At 46.7% G+C, this 27,946-nt stretch overlaps 1 protein-coding gene across 6 annotated transcripts in view; it reads right to left on the bottom strand.

The window, feature by feature from the left end:
• Positions 1 to 2,807: 2,807 nt before the first annotated feature.
• The window catches only part of LOC100119066 (hemicentin-2), a 41,837-nt gene continuing 16,698 nt past the window's right edge, over positions 2,808 to 27,946 (bottom strand). For 5 of the 6 annotated variants that reach the window (XM_016984723.3, XM_008212125.4, XM_031926217.2 and 2 more), the window contains exons 4-8: positions 24,190 to 24,400; positions 21,361 to 21,488; positions 20,231 to 20,399; positions 16,758 to 16,908; positions 2,808 to 5,689 (exon numbers count right to left, since the gene is read on the bottom strand). In XM_016984723.3, the coding sequence (XP_016840212.1) occupies positions 16,799 to 16,908; positions 20,231 to 20,399; positions 21,361 to 21,488; positions 24,190 to 24,400 (618 nt within the window). In that variant the 3' untranslated portion in view covers positions 2,808 to 5,689; positions 16,758 to 16,798. Of the gene's footprint in view, positions 5,690 to 5,994; positions 6,053 to 16,757; positions 16,909 to 20,230; positions 20,400 to 21,360; positions 21,489 to 24,189; positions 24,401 to 27,946 lie in introns of those variants that run through there. The other variant, XM_031926219.2, reaches the window with a different exon arrangement.

Genomic DNA, 27,946 nt, shown 5'->3' with positions numbered 1-27,946 from the left:
TCTCTCTCAGCATCGTGACATTAATTATTCGCAATGGCACGTGCGCGAGACGTACATGTGCGCGTTGAATTTGATGTGTGTGACGCTCGCGATATATATCAGAGTGAGAGAGAGAGAGAGCGCCAATTTACATCCTCGACGCGTAGCTTCGTGGCGCTCGCGCGAGGGATACTCTCTTCCACGTATGTGTGTCTATGTGTATGTACACGGTTCAATGCACGCATACACGGGAGACTTCTACTGGCGTCCTGATGTGCCCCTTTTAATTACTCGCGCACTTAAAGTGAGCGTGTATTTTTCAGCAATGTGCAGTCGAGGATGGAAAGGGATTTTTGAAAGCTCGCGTATGAAATCTCTCCCCCTCTTTGTCTCGCTTTGTCGAGCATGTACATAGTTCTCAAAATTACGCCGCTGCATTTTTCGTCCGACCATATACACTGCACGACAAAGAGCTTTCTCACCCAAGCAAAGCTTTCGAAATTATCCAGCGGAGTTGGCCGAAAGCTCGTGTCAGATATTCGGTGAAACGGGAGAGAAATTCAGCGGGATATTTCATCGGAAAGGCGTTTCCAGGTATGATGTACGCAAAGTCACTCTTGTACAGCTCTTACTTAAGTGCTTCCACTATACCGAGAAGACCCCCATAGTCGCAAGCTCGGCGAGTAGCTATTTTGAGATCTTTGTGCTTGTTAGTCTTCCCCCGGGGAGGCGGGAGTATAGAGCACGCAACTCAGGTGTACCAGAAGCTTAGCCCCTTAAGGGGGTCATGGTTAATCTTGTGACAATGTTTCTTGATGAAGCGGCTAAGCAGCTCGGAGACTGTGCTGATCCCTTCCCGCCATTCTATACGTATGTTACGTGTACACGACTGCGAACTTTTGTCACCGTGTTATGATTTTGACGCTCCGATAACGAATTGCCTGTTTTGATCGATATCGCTCAACGCTATATAAACGTCGAGCGCTCGAATAATGAGAAATAACACACGGGGGGCAGTTATGCTCTCAAAATACGCACGAAATTTCAAATCTCCCGCCGGGAAAACGATGAGTCGGGGGAATCCTCCCAACTTACCGCGCACATACGCACTGGCGTTTCAGCGAAATTAATAAACGCGAAAATCAGCGGCGGTGCGTCAGGAGCACGTACAGCCCCGCGTCGCCAAGTGAGAGTTCGCAGCTCTCGAGCACGACTCTCGTCTCTCTCTCTCGCTCTCTCTCTCTCTCTCTCTCTCGCTCGTTATATGAAAAACCATAAATTTCGAGCTCGTCACGAGCTACACTGGAAATCCAAAGCCATCGGTGCGCCACTACGCTTGAACAAAAAAAAAAAGGGGGGAGAAAAAAAGTTACCCCGCAGCGCTGCTGCTCTCTCCAAGTGGACGGCGTCCATTTATTATCATCGAGCGAGAGTGTCGACGATGGTAATGAATGGGCTTTTACCGGCCGGCCAATCGAATTTGTTTCCGTATTAACAACTCCGGGCCGCCGCCGCCGCAGCGAAACTTTTTTACGCTGTATATAGAGCTACTGCTATACTCTTACCTCCATTATATTTCCCGCGGCGGCTGGAAATTCTTCTCTGCCTTTTTGATCACTGCACTTTGCGGCTGTGATTTTCCTCCCACGAAACGCGCCGGATTCCTTTGTTGCGCGAAGAGCAGCTCTCTTTCCCGTGCTTCTCTGATTGTAGTCGAATGGCCCTTATTACTGAACGGGATGCAAAGCTGCGCGAGTGATTTACGACGGCTGTGGAATAATGGGAATGGAAGGGAGGGAGAAAGGGATTTAATCGCGATTTAATGCACGACAAAGCGAGTGTACTTCTCTCTCAAAGCGAGAGTACCTGCGGATGCGAGGGCAAACAGACGCTGTTATGATGTTCGTTAACTTTTTGACGTAGACTCGTTGTTGACGAATCGTTCTCTGCGATTGAAGGGTATACTTACCTTTGAAAATAAAATGAAAGTTATGAAGAATTTTGAAAAAAAAATTGGACGTTAAACAAATCACTCGTCGTTATACGCTCCTCTCCGCGCGATCACCACTTGATAAAAAAGTGAAAAAAAAAACGCTACTTCGCGCCGGAATAAAAAAAAAGGGAGAGAATCAACCGCGGCGCAGCGATAAAAAGCTTCACGCTCTCTTTCGCGCGTTATTTTCGGCCAATTCATTCCGCTCGCGACGACAGTAGAGAGGGCCGCGCGCGCGAAAAAAAAAAACACTCGAGCGAAATCAAAAAGCCAGGCGCATTCGAAACTTATATCGTTAAAAATATAGAAAAAAACAATGCTCCACAGGAGGGTTGAACAAAAAGAAAAAAAGTTGCCGAATTAGCTAGTTCCCTATGAAAGAGGGCACGATGTATAATATTTGCGCGCAAGTTTTTTCACGGGAAATAGAGAGAGTGAGGAAAAATCCCGCGCGCTCCGCAGAATTTCAGCTGAGCTGGACCCGGCGGTTATATGAGATACCTCGTCTCTCTCTCTCTCTCTCTCTCTCTCTCCCTACTTTATTACGACAGTTAAGAAACGGTGTAATAAAGGGTCTATTTATTCAGAGCGTCCGCTCGTCAGCAGCAGCTGAAAATTATTATCTCTCTAGTCCGTCGCGCGATTCTCAAGGTCATCATCGCGCACACGGTGAGGAGCTCGACGAGTTTGTCGAAAAATTTTAATTAAAAAACTTTGCCGGCCCGGCGCAATTTCGGCGATGCACATGCGGGGGAAAGTGGGCGTATGATGAGAGTTACAAGTGCGCAGCACCGGCGGAAGCAGGAAACTGAACACAAAACACGTACAGCAGAGCTCTGGTCCTTTTTTTTCCTCGTTTATCTTTATTAACATTTACGTATATCCTCTCGTTCTCTCTCTCTCACACATGTACACATTCGCATACACGCGCACTCTGTTTCGCAGGCGATGCATTCGCGGGCGTGTGCGCAGAACTGGCTGCTTTATTGCTCGTAAGTAGAGCTCGTCGTTCGGCATCGGATCGATCCACACACACGCAAAGTGCGCGGCGGCGGGACTCGCATCCATATTCGGCTGCCAATCCCCCTTTTACAATTGTTCCGCGAATCGAATGATTCTCTCATTTCTCTCTCTCTCTCTCTCTCTCTCGCTCTCTCCCTCTCACTCGCGTATAGCGCGCGTCTCGATTACTCTATACGGCTATGTGTGTGTGTGTGTGTGGGTGGGTGGGTGGTCGGCAGACGCTGAAATTAAAGGCATCGATCAACCGCATTCGTAATCGCTTTCAAAAACTCGTGTTGTACCGGCTGTATACGTGGACAGACGAGGCGACTCAGCTACTAAAAATTCCTCTCTCTCTCTCTCTCTCTCTCTCTACTGCGGTTCGTTGATTTGTTGCTTTATCCATACACGTATTTCGCTTTAATTCTACCGCTCGCTGTTCAGTCGCTAATTGCCTCGATATCTCGCGTTTCGTCAAAGTGTCCTCTTCATTATTTCAGTGTGTGTGTGTGTCATGCGTGTATAACTAAACAGTGAAATCCGTTCGATGGCGCACTCGACATTCCTCGCAAGCTCTCGTACCGCGTAATTTCGCCGAATCGCAAAACTGCGGAAATCTTGATTCAATTATAATGTACGCACTAGCGCGGGGAAGTCTAATTTTAATATAGACGCCGGGAAATTTACATAATTGCGAAAAGTTCAGCTCTCGCGGTCGCTGCGGCTGCTGTAGTTCCCGCGGCTGCATCAGTAAAGCAATTAGTTGCCCTCTCGCGCGAAACTCAATATGACGATTAAACTTGTTTCTCCGACTGCGCGCTTATGTATATATATATATGCGGGGCTGAACTGTTTCTTTCGGGATACAGCTCATTTAAAAAACAATTTCGGACGCGCGTATACATAGCTCTATATTTCTCGACACTAATATGTCTCTATAACACGGGCTATACGGCTAAATAATATAACGACAAAATAAACGCGTTATACCGAACGGTGACACATGTACATATTATTGAACGCAAACAAATGGTCTATATGCTGTCGCTTGTTGCGATTATTCCAAACGAGTCGTCGACGCGAGCCGTAATGTCAAAAAGAAAAACAGTGTGTGATGTGTGTACGCTCACTCGCTGCACTCGTCTCTCAATTAGGAACAGTCAATATAATAATGCATATCCGATATATGTCACTCGCTCTTTCACTCACTCTCTCGACGAAAATGCGTATACCTTATACATAATGCGTATCGATGCGCGACGCTCATCGCGTTTATATGCATATCGCGCGCGCGCGCGCGTGTGTGTGTGTGTCTGTGTGTGTCATATAGAATCGTTATCGCCGGCATTCGCACGGATTTTCTATATTATACTCTGAACCGTTAATATTTAATGTACGTATATTGTATAATGCATAGTTTTAATAAAAATGTTCGATCCCTTACTCATTCTCCCCTGTATATAGTATAGTATATCGGTATACCTATATATGTATAGTCTATCTCGTACCGAGCTTTTTTTTCTCTTCTCCGGAATTTCGCGCGCGACGTGGTTGGCACGGAATCTTCGTTGTACCCCGTTTACCCTTTGCATTTCCTTTTTTAAACGCTTCGCTATGTATTTCACCTTCGATTCCAAACGAGTCGCGTTTTCTTGCAACGTTTACATAGTGTGTGTCGTGCTTCTGTGTGTATACGGATAACGTTGAGTTAATAATCCTTATTTGCGCGCGGCGAGTGTTGTGGCGCGCAGCTGAATCCTTAGTAATATACATGCCTATTTACAAAACGTCCACGCGTGTGTGTGTGTGTCTGTGTGTGTTTATAATATCATCAGCTACTGTTAGAGATTTACGACGTGAAGAGCATATAAGAGACTCGAAGGAATGATATACAAAAAAATCGTTACAATATTTATAATAATTTCGATCCTTCTCGCGTTTGCCCATCGACCGCTCTGCGATGCTTCTCTCTCAAAATGTTCAACTACGTATATATATATATATATGTATAGTTTTATATACTTAATAATAGTCTATAACTTCATACTTACGATTTTTTAACAATTTAACGCTTCTCTCTCTTTATTTTCACACACCGAAAGTCGCAACAGGATATATAAGTGTGTACAAAGTGCTCGTGTCCGATCGATTGTACAAAAAATTCTCTCGCAGAAAAGTCTCAAGCTCCCGCAACATCAGTCACACTATACGCGCAGTTCTTTCTCTCGAAAAAGAAAACACTCATATGATGAATCACGATGTATACACGTATGTATGTATATATAATATCATAATAATCGTATAATAGGAATAACTAATCTTCCAGTCGCTAAATATTGTACGATCGTTTACGTGGAATCGATCGTTACAGCTCAGTTCGTCAAATCGTGGAGTCTAATGCAAAGACGTATATTTACATTATGTATCTCGCGATCTAAGACGTACATACACGCGCGCACACACACACACACACCCATCGAACCGAAATCAGTCCAGTTTGATTGAAATAGTCGGGCCTGCTATATGTAGCATGTATACATATGCGCTGATGCTAGATTCTCCGCGCTTATACGCTATATGTAACGTACGAGCTGTGTGTGGGTGTGTGTCTGCGTGTATGTATATGTGTAGGTATACATAGAGACAGGATCCTGCGAATTCGGAGGCTCGTCGAGAACGTACTCGTCAAATCGAATGCGCTGTATATGGAACACGCTGAAAGTGAAAGGTTATTGAGCATTTTGACAAAGTGTTGCGCTCGCGCGCTTCTATATATACATATATTGTATAATGGCATATAATATATACATATGTGTGTACGTATACGTATATGTGTGCGTATGCGTCATCGAAGAATATGTACTGAATGAGGAATGCAGCAGCAGCAGTAGCAGCAGCAAAGATCTATATATACGTTTTACGCATTCTCGCGTGCGCGCGCGATTTTCAATTTTCAATTTCCAATTTCCCCTCTGTCATCGAGAAAGACATAGTTCTCGGTGATGCGTCGCCTGTTTTTCTTTTTTTTTTTTTGTTTTTTTGTTCCTCCCGCGTTCGAGGGCTGCAGTAGATCGAATTCTGAAATTGTTGAAAATAAAAATCAAGCAGGGTAAAACTTCACTCACGGTGCGAATATATTTATTAATACAAAAAAAAGAGCAAGAAATTAATACAAGTATGTCAGTGAAGCGTTCGACCGGACAACTGCTCGCTTGCTCGATTCGGTTAGAACTATAACTGCTATTCTCCGCTGAGGGTATTACAATACCTCGTTGACGCGATCCTACGGCTGATCGCAGGAGGGACGCAGCCGATATCCAGGTACGCGAAGACGCGGTCGAAGCGTGAGCGGACGGACCCTTCTTAATATCCCCCGCTGGCCACCTGGGTATCCTTCTTAATCCCTAATTGCCGTGTTTGTCGCGCGTATTTTTCGTAGGCAACAAACAGACCGCGTCTCCGAGAAGCTTATCATTATAAAACGGGCAGATGCGCTGCCGAGTTCGCACGGCATCTGTTTTTCGGTTTTCCCAGCTACGATAAAATAGAACTGAATAATATTTCAACAATAACTCCAACAGAAATAATAATCTCACAGCCCGAGAGCTAGGGAGCCGAGACGAAAGAGCTTTTTCCCGTGATTTTTCCTGCGTCGAAGGAAAATATACGGCGCAGCTGATTGACCGAGTGTATGTTCAACAAAGGGCCTTTTATATACAACTCAACGCACGCGTCTTATTAAATACCGACGCTATTTCCGCACTCGAATCCTTTTTTCGGCTTTCGGGGCAAAAAGTGACGCATATAGCGGTGACAGCCCCCTTAGAGGCGAATATAGAGCGTTGAATACAGGCAGAGCCTCATAAAACCCCGGGTGCGTCGGTGAAAGCTCCCTCTCTCCCTCTCTGGCTGCGCGGAAGAGCCTCTAAAAACGTAAACGTCAATCATGTCATTCATTAGCCGTCAGAGAGGAAGAGCTTGCGCTCGCGCGCAGAGACGCGAAGCGTGAAAGGAAGCGGAGCGAGGGACAGGAGGGAAAAAAGAGCTAGTAGTAGACGACTGCAGCACAAGCGAGCTTGCAAGCACTCGTCATCGGCGGCAAAGGGAAGCTTCTTTGGCAATTTAGCCGTTCGCTCAACGCTGCTGCGAAGCTCCTCTCAGTCAAACCGTTTGCATCGCGCGCAGGGATGTTTGGTATGCGCGCGTCTGTCACTGCACGCTATATGTGTAGAGGCTGCGCGCTCGCGCGGAGTAGTTATAGCTCTCGAGTGGCTAAATCGAGGATGTGCGAAGCGAGACAGCGTATATATAGTCTCTCTGTATTAAATAGCACAGCCTGCGGATCTGCGGCTTCTCTTTCTACGTATACGCGTACACACGCATAAAATTACCTCCAACTATAGCTGCCATACACGCTTCCGGCGATACTACAAGTGCGGGTGGGTGTATAAACGCGCTTCGCGTTAAATGAATTATTTTTACCCTCAATGTGCAGTGTATAATACTATGCGATGGCCGTAAGGCGCTTGTAAATTATTGATCGCAGCTTCTATAATTAGCGCCTGTCTAACTCTAACCGCGGCGTAATGCGCAGAGCTGTGTATAAGCGTGGGTGTGTGTACGGCTGCGTTCTATAGCGGGCAAAGTTTGTTAATAATTAAGCGCCGCTCCTGCCGACGACAGCCACGCCGCGAGAATGCCCAGATTTGGTTAATAATCGCGCAGGCTGGAGGGTGATTAAATTTTCTTTCTTGCCCTAATTTCGGTTAATTTTTTATCAAATATCGAGACTTTAGCAAACACAGCAACTCGGTGAATATTCATCTTCACCAAAGCGAACGCCGGGTGTAACTTTTCAAGAGCATAATTGACGACACAGCGAAACTTCCAGGACTGCACTTACAGCTGCAATTCGATTAACCGTCGCGAATAATGCACGAGCCCGAAGTCTCTCGTGCATCTCTACGAAAAAACACCTCACCGAACCATCCATATCTAATTCCCTTCTTCCCTCCTCCCACACGAGTCACCCAACCAGCACACACACACACACACACACACTACGTTTCGTACTTATCAAGCCTCTCGCTACTCTACAATAAACGAGCCACACGCGCGAGGGTTAATTCGGGTAATTGAAACATTCCGTGAAATACGCGCCGGGGGAGGGGAAAGGCGGAACTCCCGCTCGAGCTTGCAGCAGCGTTTCGGCTTTTACTTAAATTCCAGCGAGTATACAGCTCGGACGTAACGAGCGTTTATATGGAGATCGGCGCAGTGGCGCATAATCTGTGCTCGGGCATAAATTCGAGCAGTACCCGATACGATCTCTCGCCCTCTCTCGAGGGGGTCTACACAGCAGAGCAGGAGACGCGCCGCACAGGTGCGCTAATGCGTGCGCATTTGCAGTGTCGGCTATCGCGTGCGTAGCGCCGACTAACAAAGAGCATTAGGCCGGGCGCGCGAGCTTGCGGGGGGGAAAAATCACAGGAGAGGCGAACTTTACGACAGACGTGCCTGCAATGATTAATGGAATATCCAACTCTGCTGTGTGTACGCACTAATGTCTCGACTGCTGTATTTCCATTTCGAATTCTGATGCTGTGTGTGTTTGATGAAAAGCCACTACTGTATAACGACTCTCCGGATTTGTTTGCGTATAAAAAGGGAGAGGCTTTATGTACGCGGGTGAATAAGGAGGATGGGAAGACAAATCGCGCGCTAATGGAACGAAAATTTTTCGAGGGCGCTCAGGAGATATTAAGCTGGAATGATTATTTTAGAAATTGCAGGGAGAGAAAGCGCTTCATAATCTTTCTCTCCGGGAAAATCATCGTCATGAGAGAGAGAGAGAGAGAGAGAGAGAGAGACGTTCCATTAATTATCTTGCTGATTAAAGTCTCTAAGTGCCTGCGAAATCCTTTCTTAATGAATGCAATAATTATGAGAGACTTTGCTGTAATCCTGCATTATCATTTTTCTTTTTCACTGCGCGCGCGCCACGTCGAGGCCGACGAACAATAGTTGAGAGAAGCTAGGGGGCAGAGCGAAAGGGCGAACTTTTTTCCTAATTAATTTTTTCTCTCGCAGCTTCCTCTCGAGCTAATTTAATACGTTAGTTAGCGGCCGAGACTGTATGGGGGGGAGAAACACTATGCCGCATCACGCGCGATGAAATCGAAAATCGAGACGATGGAGATGAATTACGCTGGATATTGAAATTTAACAACTTTTAATCTGACACGGATGGAAGTTAAATTTATGAGTAATGACTCTCCTTCTCTTCGGAAGAAGTAGAGGAAAAAGTACACGCGATATTCGAGTATGATCGATAAGGCGTTCTCTTGAGAAGCGCGCGCAACTTTACTCGATTATCGAAGAACTATCATTTTTCAAAAGCTCCGAGCTTTACGTTTATATAATAAAACTACACACAACGCGCTCGCTCGTGTACGTGTGTGCATCTAATCCCCGGTGTAAATCATTGCCACCTACAGAGTCCTATAACTCAGACTGTCTCTAACTGCAGCGGCAAACGACTCTCACACACACACACACACCCGCGCGTACACAATATCAGAAATTCGATCGAGAGTCGCTAGCTAAAAGCCGGCAGTATATAGCAGCGGGTCATTAATTGCTTTCGGAATTTCTTCCGCCGTGGCTTGGAAAAGACGTCCGCGCCGTAATACCTACACTGCACTGCTCTTGCTGCCGTAGTGGGCATTTTCGTTCTTGATTCAAAGCCCGTGTCTTACCCACCCACACACACACACACACACACGAGCACATCTATTAGGTACATACGTGCTGCATCGACGTAAACAGCGCGAGCCGAACAAGCTCAAGAAGGCGACGAAGCGAACGAGGCCGTCCGAGTGAAGTGAAGAGAGGATTTACCCATTTCGAGGGAAATCGAGGGAAAAAGGCCGAAGATTGAAGAGAGCTACGCCGCGAGAAAAAAAAACGAAGGAGGAGAAGAAGACATCAAAGGGAAGAAAATTAAGCCGGTATACAAAGGGCTGAGAAGTACAGAAACCTGTTTAAATAGACCAAGCTCGGGGAATGATTGAAACGCGCGCGCGAGCGACTAGAAAAGAGAGAAAAAATAATTAGTAACACGCCGCTGTACAGTACACAGCACGGGTGAGATTCGACGTAGCTGATTGACGGGGCGTGGGAAAATTGAAAAAATATCCGCTCCGACGTAGCGTTAATTAGCGAACGCTTAATTATTACTCGCCCTCCGTGTCCCGGGGTAAATAAACAATGGCGACGGAGCTAGACGACGGCAGTCTTGATGCAAAGTCAACAGCGTTGCGGGCTTTACAGAGAGACCGACAGACAGAGCTAAGAAAACAGTCGGAGTGTACCTCCCCCCCCCCCCCCCCCCCCCCGAAGAAAGTTGGAAAATTTATTCTCTCCATCGACGAGAATGAGAAAGAGAGAGAGAGAGAGAGAGAGAGAGAGAGAGAGAGAGAAGGCTGCTCGTCGTCGGCGGTGGCGCGCGATGAGTTAAGAGACGGCGAATTCAATTCTTCCCTGACGCATCCAATTAAAAGTGACGCGCGCGAGAGCGCTCTCCTTTCCATCTGGCTTCGGGGAGTGTCAGCGCCGAGCTTAAACTTTAAACTTGGTAATCAGTTTTCTCCCCCCTTTATACTCTCTCTACTTCTCGTTCGTCTCTCGTCAAATGTTGCCGAACGATTTGGCTCTGTTTTCGTTACCGGCCTGACACGCGATCTTACACAGGCTCGTGTACATGCGCATTGACTCCTCGAAGCGCCGTTAAATCAGTTCGCGATTTCGTTTCGCAGTTCTCGGAATTCCAATTATTCCGCGTCGTTTTACGCGCTTATTCGATTCCCCGAAAATCGAGCTTTTACCTCGTTATTAAATACTGGTTATGCGATTAACCGTCGGCGCATTTTTAAATTCCGCGTACACGCGCGCGTTACGCTCCCGAAATCCGCAACGTTCAATTTCTCCCCGTCCGTGCATTGTACTATGCTACGCATATATGTCTATATACATACGAGCACACACGTCAAATCCATCAATACGGGAAAGCCGTATACATCCCGAGCGAAATTAGTTTCAGCGCCAGGCCGAGCGCCGCGGAGCGCGATTCATCATCGTCGCGCAGACTGCAATTTGTCAAGGCAGTATTTTTACTCATCATTAAAGCCTCTGCGAAGCTGGTATACGCACACGCAGGTATATAACAGCGAGTCGAGTCATCCGAAACCGGAAAACAAGCTCCCGCAGCGCTACATCAGTGCTAGGCGTATATATGTCGGGGACTCGAACGCGAGACTAAGTAATTTGTATTCAGCGAAATTCCCGCTGCGCAGTCTAATTGTCGCCGTAATAGCGCTCCGCGCCGTGTTGAAAGCTCCTTATTCGCGCGGGAAAAAGCATAGCGCGCGTGGTCTCTTTATGCAAGTGCTCTTTAAGCGCATATTTTTAATTTTCAACTTGATTAAAGCTCTCGTCGGCAACGGACGACAAGGAGAGAGCTATGAAATTACACGCTGCAGTGCTCTCGACAGGAGCTTTCAAGGAAAGGTTCCCTGTGTGTGTGTGTGTGGAAAATCGCAAAAGTAAGTTTCCGATCGCCGTTATACGACGCTGCAGCGAGTCAGGAGGATGTAGATAAAAAGCTCGCGCGACGATAGAGCGGGAGAGAGATCGCGCGTAATGGCCGATAAGTGCAGTCTCTCGCGCGCGGAGCCCGCGGAATTCAAAGTCCACGCGAGCGAGCGCAAAAAGCTTCGCCGTAAAAAAGCTCGTACGGGAAAAGCTTCCGCCGAGTCTATTTATATAAAGATATCCCCTCGTGTCCTCTTGGTCTGAGTTTGCCGATCTTTCGCTCGTCGAAAGTCGGGGGAAAGAGTAAAACAATTATCCGTTGCATGAATAATAACGCAAGCGGCGGCGGCGGCGGGCCGCTTTGTCCGTCAGAAGTAAAATTGATGAAGGAGCTCGCTCACGGCTAGTACATGAATAATATATGAACGGGAATAAGCGTGAGGGAGAGAGAGAGAGAGAGAGAACTTGGTATACGTATATAAAGGTGCGGAAGCGGCAAATTGTATATATATATACGTGTGCTAGAGCGAATAGAGGGCTGACAAGCGGATCGTTAGTTTCGCGGATCGAAGGATCCATTAGAGTCGCTGGAAAGAGGGGTGGGGGGGGGGAGAAACGACGATTCGGTATCTCTCTCTCTCTCTCTCTCTCTCTCTCTCTCTCTCTCTCTCTCTCTCTCTCTCTCTACTGCCATTCCCTCCTTCGCTCTCGGGGGCAAATCGATGCGGCCATCGGCTTCTCGAGGTAAGCCTCGGGAAGAAAAAGGAGGAGCAGCTTCGCCGCTTTGATAAAACGACAGAAGAAAAGCCGGAATGCGAAAAGGAAAACCGGACACGCTAGCTGCTTCGACTCGGGTTTCCGCTGTACACTCAGCGAGAAATACACGCCGACCAATCTATTCTCGAGCTTTTTTTCTCCCCTCAACCCCTCGCTCGTCTTCTCCTCTTTCTCTCCCGCGATGCTGTTTAAGCGCTTATTCGGCTCTGTAGTATACACACGCAGTCGGTATTAAGAAGCGACAGCTGCGCTGGCTAGATCAAATATTAGCCATCAGATGTATATACAATCCCGCGCGTATAATGGCAATGAAAAGAGCGTTTGTCAGTGTCGGGAGAGCCGAATTCCCACTCGGAGCTTGCGATCATTCTTCATCGAGCGCTCACAAGCTCTCGTGTATTTTTCTCTAGCCCGAACGATTTGAGAATGCGAATAAAACTATATAGTACATATTATAGAATCCGCTCGAGCTATTCGAGAAAAATACCGAAATTCTACTGCCGGAAAATTTATTAATAATCGCCCCGGAAAATATAAAAACCCAAGCAGCAGCAGCAGCAGCGTCTCACAAAGAGCACTGGGAACTCATTAAAGCTCGGCAAACAGGAGCAAAAAAAAAGAAGAAGAAGCACGGGAAAGAAACAAACACGTTGAAATAAAAATGTGCTGTACGTACACGACTAACCGTAGTAGACGCTTCTTCCCCGGGTCCGCTAATGAATATAGCGGGTTGTATAAGTCTGCGAATTTCAATTTTTTTTTTCTCGAAAGAATCCCTGAATTTGTTTGCTTATAATTAATCAGCGCGAATTTTCGAGCTCGTCGCGCGCGCGCCAGTAGTAAAAAATTTCAGGGCCGCATCTCGCGCGCTGCTGAATTAATAAAATTTCTCCCAGCATATACACGTTAATGTTCCAGGGATTTTCGCCGGGCTAAAATCGCGTGCTTAGGGTGCGCAGAGCAGTAGCTGCGAGTGTACGAAACGGGGAAAACAGAATGGGAAAAGAGCGCGACGCATTTAAATCCGAATCCACTACTGCGCCGAGAGCGAGCTTGCAGTATATACACACGGCTCTATTAACTGCAAGCTCTCTCTCTCTCACTTCTTTTTCGCAGTAGACGAACGCGTATAATGCCAGCGAAATCATAGCTCGTGGGTCAAGCTCTCAATTTTTAATACACCCGATCCCTCTCCAGGCCCTTTGAGCCATTCTCTCTCTCTCTCTCTCTCTCGAATCTCTTTTGATCCTCTCTCGCCTCGTCGTCGTCGAGTCTCTCTTTGACCAGCATCGCAGCTCGGCGTTCGTATAACCGCTTTTGCTTGTCCGCGCGCTTCTTATACCGGCTCTCTCTCTCTCTCTCTCTCTCTCTGTCTGTGTTCGTATGCGCGCTATCGCCGAGTATTTGCCTGAGGATATAGCCGCGACGCTAGCCTGACGTTATCTACCGGATCTTGGTAATCCGCGAAAGGGCCGCCGCCGCCGGTGCACCGGTAAATCCTCGTTTGAATCGAGAGAGAGAGAGAGAGAGAGAGAGAGCAGGCAGGCAGGTATACGTATGTATATACAGGAAACACGATGCAGATCCTCTTGCTCTCACCCCACTTGCGCCGAAATCCCCTACTACCACGTATACACACACACACACACACACACACACACACTATACTCGCTGTTTCCCAGTCTGCGCAGCGTTAGGTGCAAAATTGCGATTTCACCCCCGGGGCCTTCGCCGTGCGCGCACGCCGTTGAATTATACGTGCGGCGTTGCCGCCACCGCCCGCGCTGATAAAATTTCCCACCCGCGTCTCTCTCTCTCTCTCTCTCTCTCTCTCTGTGTATGTGTAGGCGGGCCAAGACGAATGTGCGCGTAATCGCTCTGCCTATACTCCCCGTGTTTACCTGCAGCGGCAAAACTCGGGGGGGGGGGCTTTGCGCAAACATTTTCTGTGTATATAGTTATGCAGCTCGCGCGTATTATAGCGGTCAGTGGCACCGATCGCGTGTGTGTGTGTGGGTTTACGCCAGCGGAAATTTAATTTTTATCTCTCTCGCGCGCGCGGCGCGTCTAAGTGTATTATGTGTGCATAATGAAGCTTTCTTTTTGCGCTGCTGTACAGCGCACTGCACGCGATGAATCTGTGGAACCGGCGCGCATTAATTCGTTTTGAAATTGAAATTGCGCAGCACGGTTAACTGCGTGTATAGCAGGTTATGTGAATAAGGATCTCATTACGGAATTCCGTGTTTTAATTATTTTTATCTCTCTCTCTCTCTCTCTCTCTCTCTCTCTCTCTCTCTCTCTCTCTCTCTCTCTCTCTCTCTCTCTCTCCTGGCAACGCGAGAGCTTGCGTGTAGCGGCCGCTTGGTGGGAATAAAAATTGAAATTGCTCGTTTTATATATAACACGCATAGTTATACTAGTCGAACGCCGATGTACATGGAGCGCGAGAAGTATAAGCCGGCGCGAGGGCCGTGAAATTTTTACAAGTAACCAATTCCTTCTCGCCGACGATGATCTATACACGCGGCGTGCAAATTTCATTTTCCTCCCTAGCTCTCTCTATCTTACTCTCACGTGAAATAGACCCTGAAAAATTTATGCCGACGATTTTATAAGGGTCTCGCGATGCGCTCGGCCCGATGTTTCATGCAGAGCTCGATCTTCCCGCTCGCGAGAACTCGATTTGTCGGGTAACGAACGGCTCGGTTCGCAAGCTCTCTGAAAATAGCTCGAGAATTTATAGAGCTTCGCACGCCGGTCATTCGAATATTGTTCGCTCGCGCATTACGATGCATAATCCGATATTAATACAGCGAGGAGCTTTCGAAAGCTCGCACGCACGTCGTATCCGTAGCAGACACTACATAAGGAGAAGCGCATAAAAGAAACGCCGGCGAGCGCGGAGCTTTATTAAAGCCGTTACACGGCGACCGGTCCCACCCGCGCACACACGCATACGACGGATGTGTTATCAGAGCTCACGCAGGCTCTAATATTTCGCCCGCCTGTATAAACGTTTTTACGGCTTATAAATAGTCAAGTGGCCATCGGCTTTCGTATGTGCGCGCCTTAACAATTCCCCCCCCCCCCCTCTCTCTCTCTCTCTGCTCGCAGTAAAGTTTTATACCGACACTATACGCCCGTTATACGCTCTGACTTTTCGCGCGCGAGCTAGCTTTTCTCCTCCGCCGTAGCGGATCTCTTTTTTGCGCTCGCGCGAGCTAACGCGATAGTCGGTCGCTGGAGAGACTCTCGACTGCGCCGCTGTCTCGAGTGGGGTCGCACCGCGGGAACAAAAAATTCAGTCCGACTCGCTCGGTTTTGGTAACTACCTACTATGCTGCTATATATAGCTTTATACCCCAAAGAGTGGAGAGCTCGTTCGCTCGAATTTCCATAGTTCTAACAGTCGAGAGCTTGGAAAAAGCTTTTTATTTAACTAACATTCCGCGGCTATACTGCGTGTGTGTGTATATATAGGTCGAACGCGCGCGTCGATTCCAGGATAATTTACACACGCGTGTACATTGAATTATACGCTGTATCCTGCCCCGTTACAGCGCATATGTAATCGATTTTTCGATCCTCCGCTCGTCAGCAGCAGCAACAACAACAACAACAACAACAACAATAGCGCGTACACGCTGACGCGTGGAAACTCGAATCTTCCGGCGTTAATCCCCCGGCAAACTCCGTTATACGGCACTATATATACAACACACGCAGCTGTGGGAGTAGTGCCTGCGCACGAGTCTAAGCGTATTCGTCCGTTGTATACACGTCTCTGTCTCCGCTCCTCGTCTTTCCGTAAGTTGTCGTCGTCGTCGTGCAAACCGACTTAGACGGAGCTTCGGCCAAACAGCGATGCGCGCGCGCACGCTTCGAAATTCCGAGATGAGAGGGAGTGCGCTTCCGCAAACACGCGAACGGCGGCGCTGTTATTTGTGCGCCGAGGGTTTGTATATACACCCCCGCTAAATATACTACCTCTGGTGTATACTGCGGAGAGAAAAACGCCTTAACGGATTGAAATAACGCGCGACGGTTATGCCCTTCCGATAGCGAGCAAACTGATTTTTCCCGATTATAGAGCTTGCGCGGGAGCCAGGTGAGCGAGCGCGGGAATTTAAATTTCCAATAAGGCACTCTCTCGCTCTCCTGTCGTCCAAACATTAGGCGGCCGCGTGCCAAGCTTGGCGAATTTTCAGCTCTCGAAATTCGTAATCCCGCTTGGCACGCGTTATCTTTTTTATCAACGGCAAATATTGGCTCGCCAGAGAGAGCTTTTCGCGTTGGGCGCCAATTTAAAATTTTTTTTCTGCTGCTGCTGCTACATATGCAAAACTGTCCTTAGTGTAGATATGTGTGTGTGTGTGTAAATATATGAAGAAAAGCTCATATTCATACTGACCACGAGGGCACGTGATGCGTTGTCTATATACTTTCGCGTCCTCAGGGCAGGCGATGGTTACGAAAAGCCAGCAGAGTCGCCAGCATCACGACGAAGGGCGGATTGCTGAGTCTTAGTTGGCCGCCGTGCTGCATCGCGGCCGGATGCTCCCCTGCAACGTGTACACATATATTATATATGGTATCGTGTGTGCTTGCGCATAATACGGGATGTTTTCGTATAAGTAACTCTCTGTGTACACTGCAATTCCAGTCATGCGTGGCTGTAATATAATATGTGTAATATATATTACAAGCCGATTCATACCACACACGCTTTGCTGGTATTAATTATATTGTAGTTATTATTATTATTACTATATTTTACGTGCGCTTACAATTACGTGTTTGCGATACCGGGAGTTGGATATTGGATCGTTGGGGACGTGGCATTGTATGCAGCGATGATGATGTTTACCCGTATCGGAATTTGGCGAATTTTCGGAAAAATAAACGAAAAAATAAAATACACTGTTCCGGCTGCTATATCGAGTGTTCGAATAATCGTTGAATTTCTGCACAGGACTCGATGCTGAGAGCTCGTGTATAACCGCACGGACGACGGCACATCGATATCGCGCCGAGTGCACACCTCGAGGTCCGAGAAAGATCGTGACGACGAGGTCGTAAGTTTGGCCTAGATTTCACGCGACGTTTATATAGTGCGTGTACGCCATCGGAATAACGTTATTACACACACACACATCGATTGGAATATCGCTGCGTTTTTTGTTTTCAATCGCGCTTGGAGATGCAAAAATGTTTATTTTATGAAAATACAGTGTGCGTCGCGCTCGCATAGGTGTAATATAAAAAGCCATATGTATAATCTATATACGTATATAACCGATGGCTCGCGGGGGAGTATATATTATAGCGCGTGTGCGTAGCCTTTTACAATCTACATAAAATTTTTAAAACGTCGAGCGTCGCGGTGAGGATAAATAAACTTTGACTGCGTGTATGTGGTAAATATGTTTACCCGCTTATACATATATAGAGAGAGAGAGAAAGAGCAATGTTTTTTATTTTACTTTTATTGCGAGAGACACGCTTTTTTCTCCCGCCGGTATTATATTGTATAACGATTCATTCGAGCTTTCACGTCGAGCACGACGAATAATTGAGAATTTAACAATAAATTCAACGTCGCATTATGCGAGTTTGTAATTTCAACGCGTGATGCATACTTCTGGAATACATTACGCGCTGCGAGATGATTAAATTTCATCGGAATTAATAAAAAATTAGCCGATGCTCGATTGTACGTTGAAATTACGAGAAATCAAAGAAAACAGCGCGATTCCCAGACCGATCACACACCCGATTATCATCCGCCTTTAATGCGTTTCTCTCACCCGCGCTTAATATACTCCCTCAAACCAACCGGCTGTCCTTTGCTGTCAAAGCTAGCGGGTATACATATCCGAGTGGGGAAAATTAAATTTTCATATACCAAGCCATTACCGATTCGTGAGCGTCTCTCTCTCTCTCTCTCTCTCTCTCTCTCTCTTTCTCTCTTTCTCTGGCCCAGCAGCCGTCGGATTATCATGGCAGTCCCGAGAGCTGTATATGGACAAGCGTCCCTCCCTACTCATATACGACACACATATACACCAAAAGAGCGAGCGAGGAAGTCCCCTCGTGGTCCTGAATTTTTATGTCCCCGCGAAGACGACGTGCAGCGCGGCAAAAGGCTCCAGAAAAGGAGGTTACGGCCTTTATCTATATATCGTCAGTCAATATATGAGTGTATATAGCGCGTATCGGGAAATATCGCTCCGGATCCTCTTTTTCGCGCTGTATCTCTCGACCTTTGGCCCTCCCTGGGCTGATATTAAGACAGCTTTTCCGAGAAGGCGACATCCTGTGTATAAAGCGCCGCTTTTTCGACAAAGGGAGGGGGGGGGAGGGTAAGGATAAATGTATTTTTATTCGAGAAATTCCCGCTCGCCCGAGCTGCGCCTCGCTATCTATTTTCTCTGTTTCCGGACGGTCACCCGCGTATATACACTCGCAAGCTCTCTGTGTCTTAATTCGATATTCGCCGGAGGCGATTCCTCAACTCTCTCGAGCGCGAGCGCAGCTTTCATCTCGAAAAGAGATTCCGGCCACTGTGCTATATATATAGAGATATATACAGCACAGCGCGCGGCGCAATATCCGCGAGCCGTTGAATTAAAAACAAACTCCGGATGTACAGCTTCGCGGAACGAAGGAAAGTCTTTCAAGTTCTCGCGCGCAATCTCTTTCTCGATATAAGAGAATTCTTCCGTGTATAGTCTTGTATATTGCTCGGCTTTGATACAGCGATGCACTCGCAGCTTTGCATGATTCCCTTTCTTTCTCCCCGCCGAAAGCTCCCCTCGCTCGATATTGCGGGTGTGCGTGCTTTTGAAGCACGTATATAACGTATAGCTACGGATGGGTCGAGAGCGAGAGCAAACATTTTTCAAAGAGACGTAATATATATATATATATATATATATATATATATATATATATGTGTGTGTGTGTGTGTGTGTGTGTGTGTGTGCAAGAGATCGAGCGTAGACGAGTGTCCGGAAAATCCCGGAGGACTAATGGTTCTCCGTATCGAACAAGACGCGGCCAGCTCGCCTTATTTCTCGGATACATCGTTTCTCTGTACGTGTGTGTGTGTGTCGAGCACATGCCGGAAATATAAACTTGTCAAGTGCTTGTAATTTGTCGCTCTATTTATTTCCTGTAGACGTGTATGTATGGCGAGGGCCTATGTATGATAATGCAATTAGCCGTTTTATCGCGGAGCTGCTGCGAAATTATACACGGCTAAATAAATACTACGAGGCCGCGGATCTGCTGCTGAGCGACTTAACGCTTAATTTGCATTTAATCAACTCCTTAATACCACTCTTTATGTAGCCTGTGAGTAGAGAGTGAAAAAAACAGCGCCCTGCGAGAAAAAACAGCTGTTTATATAATTTAACAGTAAATTAAACCGAATAATTGGATAGCTCGCAAGCTCGCAAGCTCGAGTGTTCAATATATAAATCGCAGCGGTGCAAACACACAATTTTTATCCCCGTCGCAAGCACATCCAATTATTCAAATTAGCCGTGCGTTGAATATAAATCGCGCGCGGATCATTAGACCGAGGCACAACTTTTTCGCGCTTTGATTGCGACAAAAAAGCTCTGTATAGAGTTTATCGTACGCTCTGCTCGCAAAACAATAACCCCCCAGGTAAATTGAAGCTCCGCGAGTGAGCTTGCTTATTAAGGACCGTAGCGAACAGCGACGATAATTGTCGGGAAGGAAGTATACGCGAGAACGGACGGGAGAGAGAAAAAAAAAGTTAACGACAGGTCGTTAGAGGGAAAAGAAGCGGAGACATGGTGTGTGTGTGTGTGTGTGTTCGGCTAAAATAATTGGAAGCTTTTTGTCATGACGCACCATTTAACACGTGGACCGTGACGGTTTGGGTGTTGGCGTTGCTAGGGTGGCAGGTATACTTTCCGCTGTCGGCCGGCTGGGCCCGCTGGATCAGAAGGTACGAGGTGGTTTGCTCCCCCTTCTCCGTGATCACCGTCACTCCACCCCTCGGACTGTCGTAATTGATCTCCTGTATGCGTGTCGAACAGACAGACAGAAAAAAGCGCCAAAATACAGATCAGTGTGCTTGCGGCCGGATGATGGATTCTTCGGAAGCGGAAAGCAGCGATAAGCTGTAGCGATTTTTTTCGCGCTCGGCTTCTGTTATTATCTCGCGAGCTTTCAATGCGGTGTATTTTGTGTTTTACGGTCGAGAGCTTTCGCGCGTATGGAAAACACTTTCGGAGAAAAGCTCGGAAGTTCGAGATCTTTGTAGTGAGAAATGTAAAGCCGTAGTTATATATATATATATATATATATATATATATATTTGAGGACATGAATCACTCTTGAAGAAAGTGACTTTTCACTCTATTCCGACTGGCTCTGTTTTATGTTCCCAAAAGAGTGATATTTGACTCAATTAGAGTGATTTTTCACTCTTGTACATTTAGAGAGACTATTATATAAAAGACCGGCCGGTGCAGCGGATTTACGAACTGGACCGAGAGAGCGAGCGAGAGAAAGCTCTATTGAAATGATAACGACGTTGCTGCTCTGCTGCGATGCTCCTTTAATAAGCCAAACTAATTGGCGGCAATTTCGCCGTAGCTGCGCGCTAATGATATATTGGCTTATTAAGCGAAACGAGACGAGACGCGATCGCGCGAATATTTCAGCGCGACAATCGTTTTATAATTCATCTACCCGCGCGTATACCCGCTGCGTATATACATATATATATATACTATTCATAGTACGATACTCTCTCTCTCTCTCTCTCTGTCTCTCACTCTGCGAAATTATATACAATGAGCTTTAGTACATCTCGAAGCAGAGCCTCTAATTAAATTTAATTCCGTGTGCGCCAATCGAAAAGAAAAGCTCTAGCCCGTCAAAGCTCGTCGCTCGCAGTAAAAGGTACTAATTAGCCACGGCAACGCGAGAAAGTATAAAGTATATACACGTAATATGATACTTTGAAGCATCACCTTCTCGTCGTGCGTCCAACTGATGGCTGGTGGCGGCTCCGGGCTGTGCAGCACTACGCAAGTCAGGTTCATGGTGCTGCCTCTGTTTATGTACATGTCCGTGTCGCCCAGGATCTGGGTCACCGGTTCTGTAGAAAAATAAATTATTTTTTTTTTATTTTTCAAAAGGAGAAAAACATGTTATTTTATTATACTTTTTGCCTACTCCTTGGATATATAACTTTTTACACGCCGAAGTAGCGTATATAGACACACACGGTCGATCGCGGTGTCGAGTGATTGACAGCTTTAGCGCGCGAATTTGAAATTCAGATTCTCATCTTTGCCTATTCTTTTCACTCCATGCCACCGTGGTATTTTTTTTTTCGTTTTTATAACGCCAGCCACTCGCGCGTCAGTTATTTTTACGCGTTTACGATATACACACTTTTTCCGTGTATGTGCATAGGTATATAGGCGCTTTTGTTGATTTTTTTCGAAATTCCCGCGCCCGGGAAATTTAATAGCGCATGCAGTGCTCACGCGCATTTTTTGTATACTAAGACATACTGCAGTGGATTAGCAAACTGCATCACTTGGTATCGCGTTGATGTATTATACGATTATTATTATATAATAGCGATTAGAGACAGTGGAGCTGATTGTTTGACTAAAAGCCGGAAGTAATCGGTGTTCGAGTGTATTATTAATATAATAACCATAGGTGCCATGCATAGAATTTATTTTCCAATTAAAGCGACTACATAAAGGGAGAATTTCAAAGGCTTGAATATTGCAGGTCGCTTAATTGGAGGCTTTTTGTTTCCCTCTCGACGTGTACGGAGCATCGGATGAAAATTTCTTGTACACGCACACAAACATACACACACACACACACAGGACATTAGGCGACTTTTTGCGAGTAGCTCCTAAAAGTAAACGACGCCCGCGCGGGAAAAGCCTCGGAGACGTGGCGCTTAAGCCCCTGTGCTCTATATATACGTGTAAGTCAAGCAAAACACCAAGTTGTGTATGTATAATATCACGCGCGTGTAAACGTATACAATAGACCGGATACGCGTATAATCCCAAGTTTTGCTGCGCGCGCGTGTAATTGTTATACTATATTAGTTGTAAAGAACGTGTTTGGGTACTTGAGAATTGTTGCTCCGTAACAATGCACACACGTATACAGTGTGTGTGTGTGTGTGTGTGTGTGTTATACAGGTGCACATACATACACAAGGAGGAGAGCTAAAACGAGAAAGAGCTCATACCGCGTCTTAATTAGCAAAGTGCTTGGGAATACTTTTAACGAGCTTTGTTTTCCACGCGCGCAACTGTATTATGTGTTTGGCTTTAATTATTTCGTTGAGCTATATATATGTGCGTATCCGGTTCCCGCCCGTATACGTATACACTCTTGCACTTGACGAAACTTTGCCTTCCGCATCTATATATGTATATTCGCTTGCGCTAAGCGAAGTTTGAATAAACCATACACACGCGTTTGTTGCCCGACTTATGCGCCTTATATTACGTATACATATAGCTTCACAGACGCGCCGCCGGTGGTGTTTACGTTTTTAACTTTTCTCCCGCGAACTTTTGCCGTATCTGTATGCTGCCGGGATAGTAGTGCGCACATATAATGACTGTGTGCAGCGCGCGGTAAGTTTTGCATTGTTGTGCGCCCGCGCGAGAGCTTATTAAAATGTTTATCAGGGTTTTGATTTGATACAACGGGATCAGAAACTTTGCTTTTACAGCCTGAACTTTCAGCTGATTACGAGTATTCCCTCATTGTTGCAGCGCTCTCATGTGGGCCGTTGAATTAATTCATACTTTTGCGTCTATTGAATTCTGGGATTTTGATGTTTGTAACTATGTTTGTCGTACACAAGGTACTATGGTTATGCATATACAAGTAACTTTGTCTAAACACTTTATCTCAAATTAAATCTCTTATCGGCTCCGCAAGCTCGACCTTATATGTGTACGATAATTTATACGAAACTGTCCTAAAAAGCGCATCATTGCCGATTTTTCCGTCAAGTGCAATCGTCGTGTGTATAATATTACACTTTGCGCAATGTTCGAATTAAAATTCGAGGAAAAATTTCAAACTTCCTCATCGGGCCAATATCGAGGCCGTATAGAATTATCGGAACCGATGCCCCGGATTCTTCATTGAATTTTCCCTTATTAGTCGCGTCATTTTTTTCCCATCCGAGCTTGCACCCCGCCAACTTTCAGAATGTTTTACAAAGTTCAATAGTTTTCAACTCGCCGGTGGCTCAGCTGCGCCGAGAGTTTGAAATTTCACGCTAGAGCGAAAAATAAGACAAAGAATCCATTTTAACGCGCGAATTTTAAATCGCAGTTTCGAGTGTCATCGGCTTTGGGGGTAAAAGTATACCATTAATTACGCAACTTTTTCGCACAATAAAGCAAAGTTTTCCCGTACACACACAGAGGGTCGGTATAGTAAAGCAGTGTAGCGAAAGTTTTCCAATATAGCCGGCATAATTCAAGCATTTTTACGCTGACGAAAAAAGTGGGCAAAACAAGTGCTCGAGACGCGCTGCACAGGAGAGAGAGAGAGAGAGAGAGAGACCGCAGCGAAGCTAAACAAGTCGACGGGGCAAACACAAGAGCCTCTGTATACCCAGCTCAGTCTGTGTGTGTGTGCGTCGAGTGCGCGTTTATAGAGAGAAGCGTCGGCTCTCGCTCTGCAAAGTGGCGCAGAAATCGTGGAAACTCGGAATAAGAGGTAAAACCGCGCGGACACAATGCGCGCCGACTCCCTCTCGTCCAACATTCTATAGGTATAAGCGTCTGTATACTGACCGACGACCGAGAGGTGCATGGAGTGACCGATGGGCGGTGTCGTCGAGACCTGGCACTCGTACATCCCCGAGTCCCTCGGCTGTGGCGACCTGACCTCGAGCGACCAGTCCTCCGTCCTCGGGAAGTGCATCGGCACGAACCTATTGTCCGCTGTGTAAGTCTCCTTGTTGACCGTCAGCAGGTGGATGTCCCTGTGCCTCACCCAGGAGACCTGTGGAAAAAAGAGGAGGCAAGAAAACACGTTATACATCGAGCTGTGCAGTGTTTCTCTTTCATTTTCGCTGCGCGCAGAGTCGACCCCGGTAAACATTATAGCTAAAGTGGCCGACTCTGCGAATAAGCGGATTTTTCCGTCTTCTCTTATTTTTTATTATTATTATTATTTCTTTTTTTTTTAACATTGTTTCGCCCGACAGCCGTATAAACAGCTTGTCTAATAATCCTCTTTGCCTCTCTCACGGAACCGCTTTTTCCCCCCGAAGCTTATATATACATGGTTTGCACTGAAAACAGGTATACACCCCCGCAACTTTTCCTATGTACCGCACGCGAGGGATAATTTTAAAGGGAAGCAAATTCCGATGAGCCATCTATTTCGTGTCACCGGGCGAATTTCTTCGCGCTTATAATTTAGAATATCGAGTGAGAGAGCCGCGCGCGGGAATCTTAAATATGCCCAGGATAGCTCTCGGAATTTTGATAAACCCGCACACGACGACCTTCTCGTTTTCTTTTTTTTTTTTTTTTTCGGTGGAGAACGCCGTGATCGTGATAAATATTCACGGCTTTATTAAAATCGCCGGGGATGCATATTTTACACGGCTGAAAGGGCTTTCGGGGAATAAAGAGTAGAGAACATGGTAGTATTATTAATAATGCGCGCGGAGAACACGCGTATCAGAGGATGATGTTTCGCGCGGCAGGAGAGAGAGAGACTCTTTTCAGCGAAACTTTTCCAATATCGAAAATAGAAAGTACAGCTCGTCGGGGAAGAGATAATGCGCTCGTACTTGCTTATCCCCGCAAAAGAGGCAAATTCCTCGCTCGCGCGAGATTAAGTTTGAAATTGGAGTTCCTTTGACGCACTACCGCTGAGAGAGAAAGAGAGAGAGAGAGAGAGAATCGTACGAATTCGAGATTGTCGTCGCTCGCTCTCGTTTAAGACTACATTATTATTATTATACGCGGCGCACGAGCCAATTAAGCAAAAATTCTCTCTATTCGCGCGCGAAAGAGGCAGAGCAACGAGACCGCAAAATACGTTGTATACATGTATATATAAACCTAGCGCAATTATTTCTAATGATTCCTGCGCGAACTCGTATTTCAATTATTACACTCGCCCGGGCGCGGCAAAATTGCAGCGCAAGCTCGCTCGCTCGCAAGACACGAAGCTTTTTGACGTTAATTACTATACGAGTGAGAGAGAGAGAGAGAGAGATAGAGAAGTCTTTCGTATCGCGCTTAATCGAGCGCGACGCGAGCCGAGTATCGTCTCCCTCTCCGAAATGTGGCGTATAGCCGCGGGACACACTCCTTCCCTAATTATACCGTTAACCGCGGAGCGACTAGTAGAGCTTGAATCTTTAATCGGAGAAAACGACTATATCGACGCTGCAGCTTAGAATTCCACTATACGTATATATAGCGCATAAAATAGTCAGCGCGAAAGAGAAGAAGGAAGCTGGCTGCGTGAGCGACAATGGGGGCGTGAAATTTTACAACGAATTAAAAAATTCCAGTCGCCGCGCGGCGGATTCTTCCGCGTCGCGCGAGCTTTTCGCCTTTATACGCCCGACGAGCCAAGATAACCAGAGGCGCAGCTGCGAAATTAATAAGGCTCTGCGAGTCGGAGACGTATTTTTCCCCCTTTCGCTCTGTGTATGCGTACAGACTGTAGGGACTCTTGTTCGGGGCTTTGCACGACACGTCGTCTATTGATAGCGCGACGAGACGTAATCTACAGTTCTTTCATGCATCCGTCGAGTGTAGTTCACTCGCGCGTCATCGACGATTCGCGCGTTATTACTCGCGGCGGCACTGTTCAAACTTAACGAACGCGTATGAGGCGGTACGCAAGTTCGAAATTAACGAAAACGTCATTACGCTGATTCAATTAACTATTCGCGGCTATTTGCTCGGATGCGTCTTTTTTTAAACGCACGTGCATTTGGATGTGACTGAAAATCGATGGGTTGGGTGAGATAAAGCCCCGTGCGAATCGCCGGAGTAATTATGAATTTTCTCTCTCTCTCTCTCTCTCTCTCTCTCTCTCTCTCTCTCTCTCTCTCTCTCTCTCTTCGGTTAAGTCCGATTTAATGCTCCACCGGAATGCAGCCATATCTCGACTCATTAGCGCAGCCGGTGCGGGTTAAAAATAGACATTGACACACAGACCCACCTATATGCCTATGCTTAAATATAGCTCTCGTATATTACGAGAGGAATCGATGACACGAAAAGCAATTCCTCGTAATGTATATCCACGACGAGCCTAATCGCGGCGTCTGACCAAAGCGAGTCGTTACTACTAGTCGAAAGCCACGGCTAGTTTTTCGTCCATATAATTGCCGTCGAGTTAAAGGATACGTGTCGGTTTTAAAATTCAGTTCGTATAACGAGTACACTCGAAGTGGCAAGCAATCGTTGAGTTCGAAAAATTCCAGATTCGTATAACGAGGAGTAATATCGCGCCGTTAAAAGCAGCTACAGCAGCAGCCATGGAGTAAACAACAATTACGCGAAAATGAAACGTTCAAGTCGGTGCAACGCCCTTAAAGATTTAATTACTTCAGAACGCTAAACAGCTCTCCTCGCGCCGAGCTTCCCACGCACACCTTGTATGTGTGTGACCTAATTTTTCCGAGCTTTCAGCTAAACGCCAGAGAGAAAGGAAGGACGAAATTACACTTCGCGCTCGGCAAAAAGACTCGGACGTCGACTGATTTTTTTTCGCAGCAGCAGCAGCAGCAGCAGGTGACGCTTGAATTCCTTTGATGTCCGGCGTTAGCGAGACCGCAGATATCGCGCGTAGCGATCACGGTAAAATTGAATCGTTCGTACGCATACGTGCGGGCAGAGATCTGGCCGACAACCGCGACGGATAATCTATTCGCGCTACCTCTCGCGGAATAATTTCGACATCCAATTATTATTTCGGCTCGTTATAAACGGCTCTCGCCGCGCGCGCGCGCGCGCGATTGATCAACGCCATTAGCGCTGAAAACGCGCGTTTGTTTATTATATACCTATAGCGCTTAGGGGAGATGAGCGACGTCGTCTTTATTTTGTTCTCTCTTCGAGCTGCGAGTTATGTAATATTCAAATTCGGCGCGGATAAAAATACACTCTCGAGGATCGATGGAGGAGCGTCGGATCTTGTAAAAATTGCGCGTAGTGGAAAAATTCCACGTCGTAAGAAGGAGACCTACTTTCCACCCCCGCAGTTCTGGCTTCTCTCTTTTCCCGCGGCTAAATGTGCCGGAAAACAGCCGGGTGTCGTGCGCTGTGCGGCTGTGTATAGAGATCTTTTTTTCGAGATTGGGATAAAAAGTTTTGCGGCTGATGCCGCCGCCGCCGCCGCCGCCGCCGCCGCCGCGGGCTTGTATATGTGATTCTCCTCCCCCGCATCAGCGCGATATCTTTTCTACCTGGTTAAATACGAATTGCTCGCTCGAATTGCGACGGGCGTGGCTCTCTGATGTGTATTACACCTATACGGGCTTTTTTTTGAAAGAGCTGAGATGGGATAATAGTG

Source organism: Nasonia vitripennis, chromosome 3 (genome assembly GCF_009193385.2).
Source record: "Nasonia vitripennis strain AsymCx chromosome 3, Nvit_psr_1.1, whole genome shotgun sequence".
Lineage (NCBI taxonomy): Eukaryota > Metazoa > Arthropoda > Insecta > Hymenoptera > Pteromalidae > Nasonia > Nasonia vitripennis.
The sequence above is the reverse complement of the archived record's forward strand: the minus strand, read 5'-3'. Positions and strand labels throughout refer to the sequence as shown.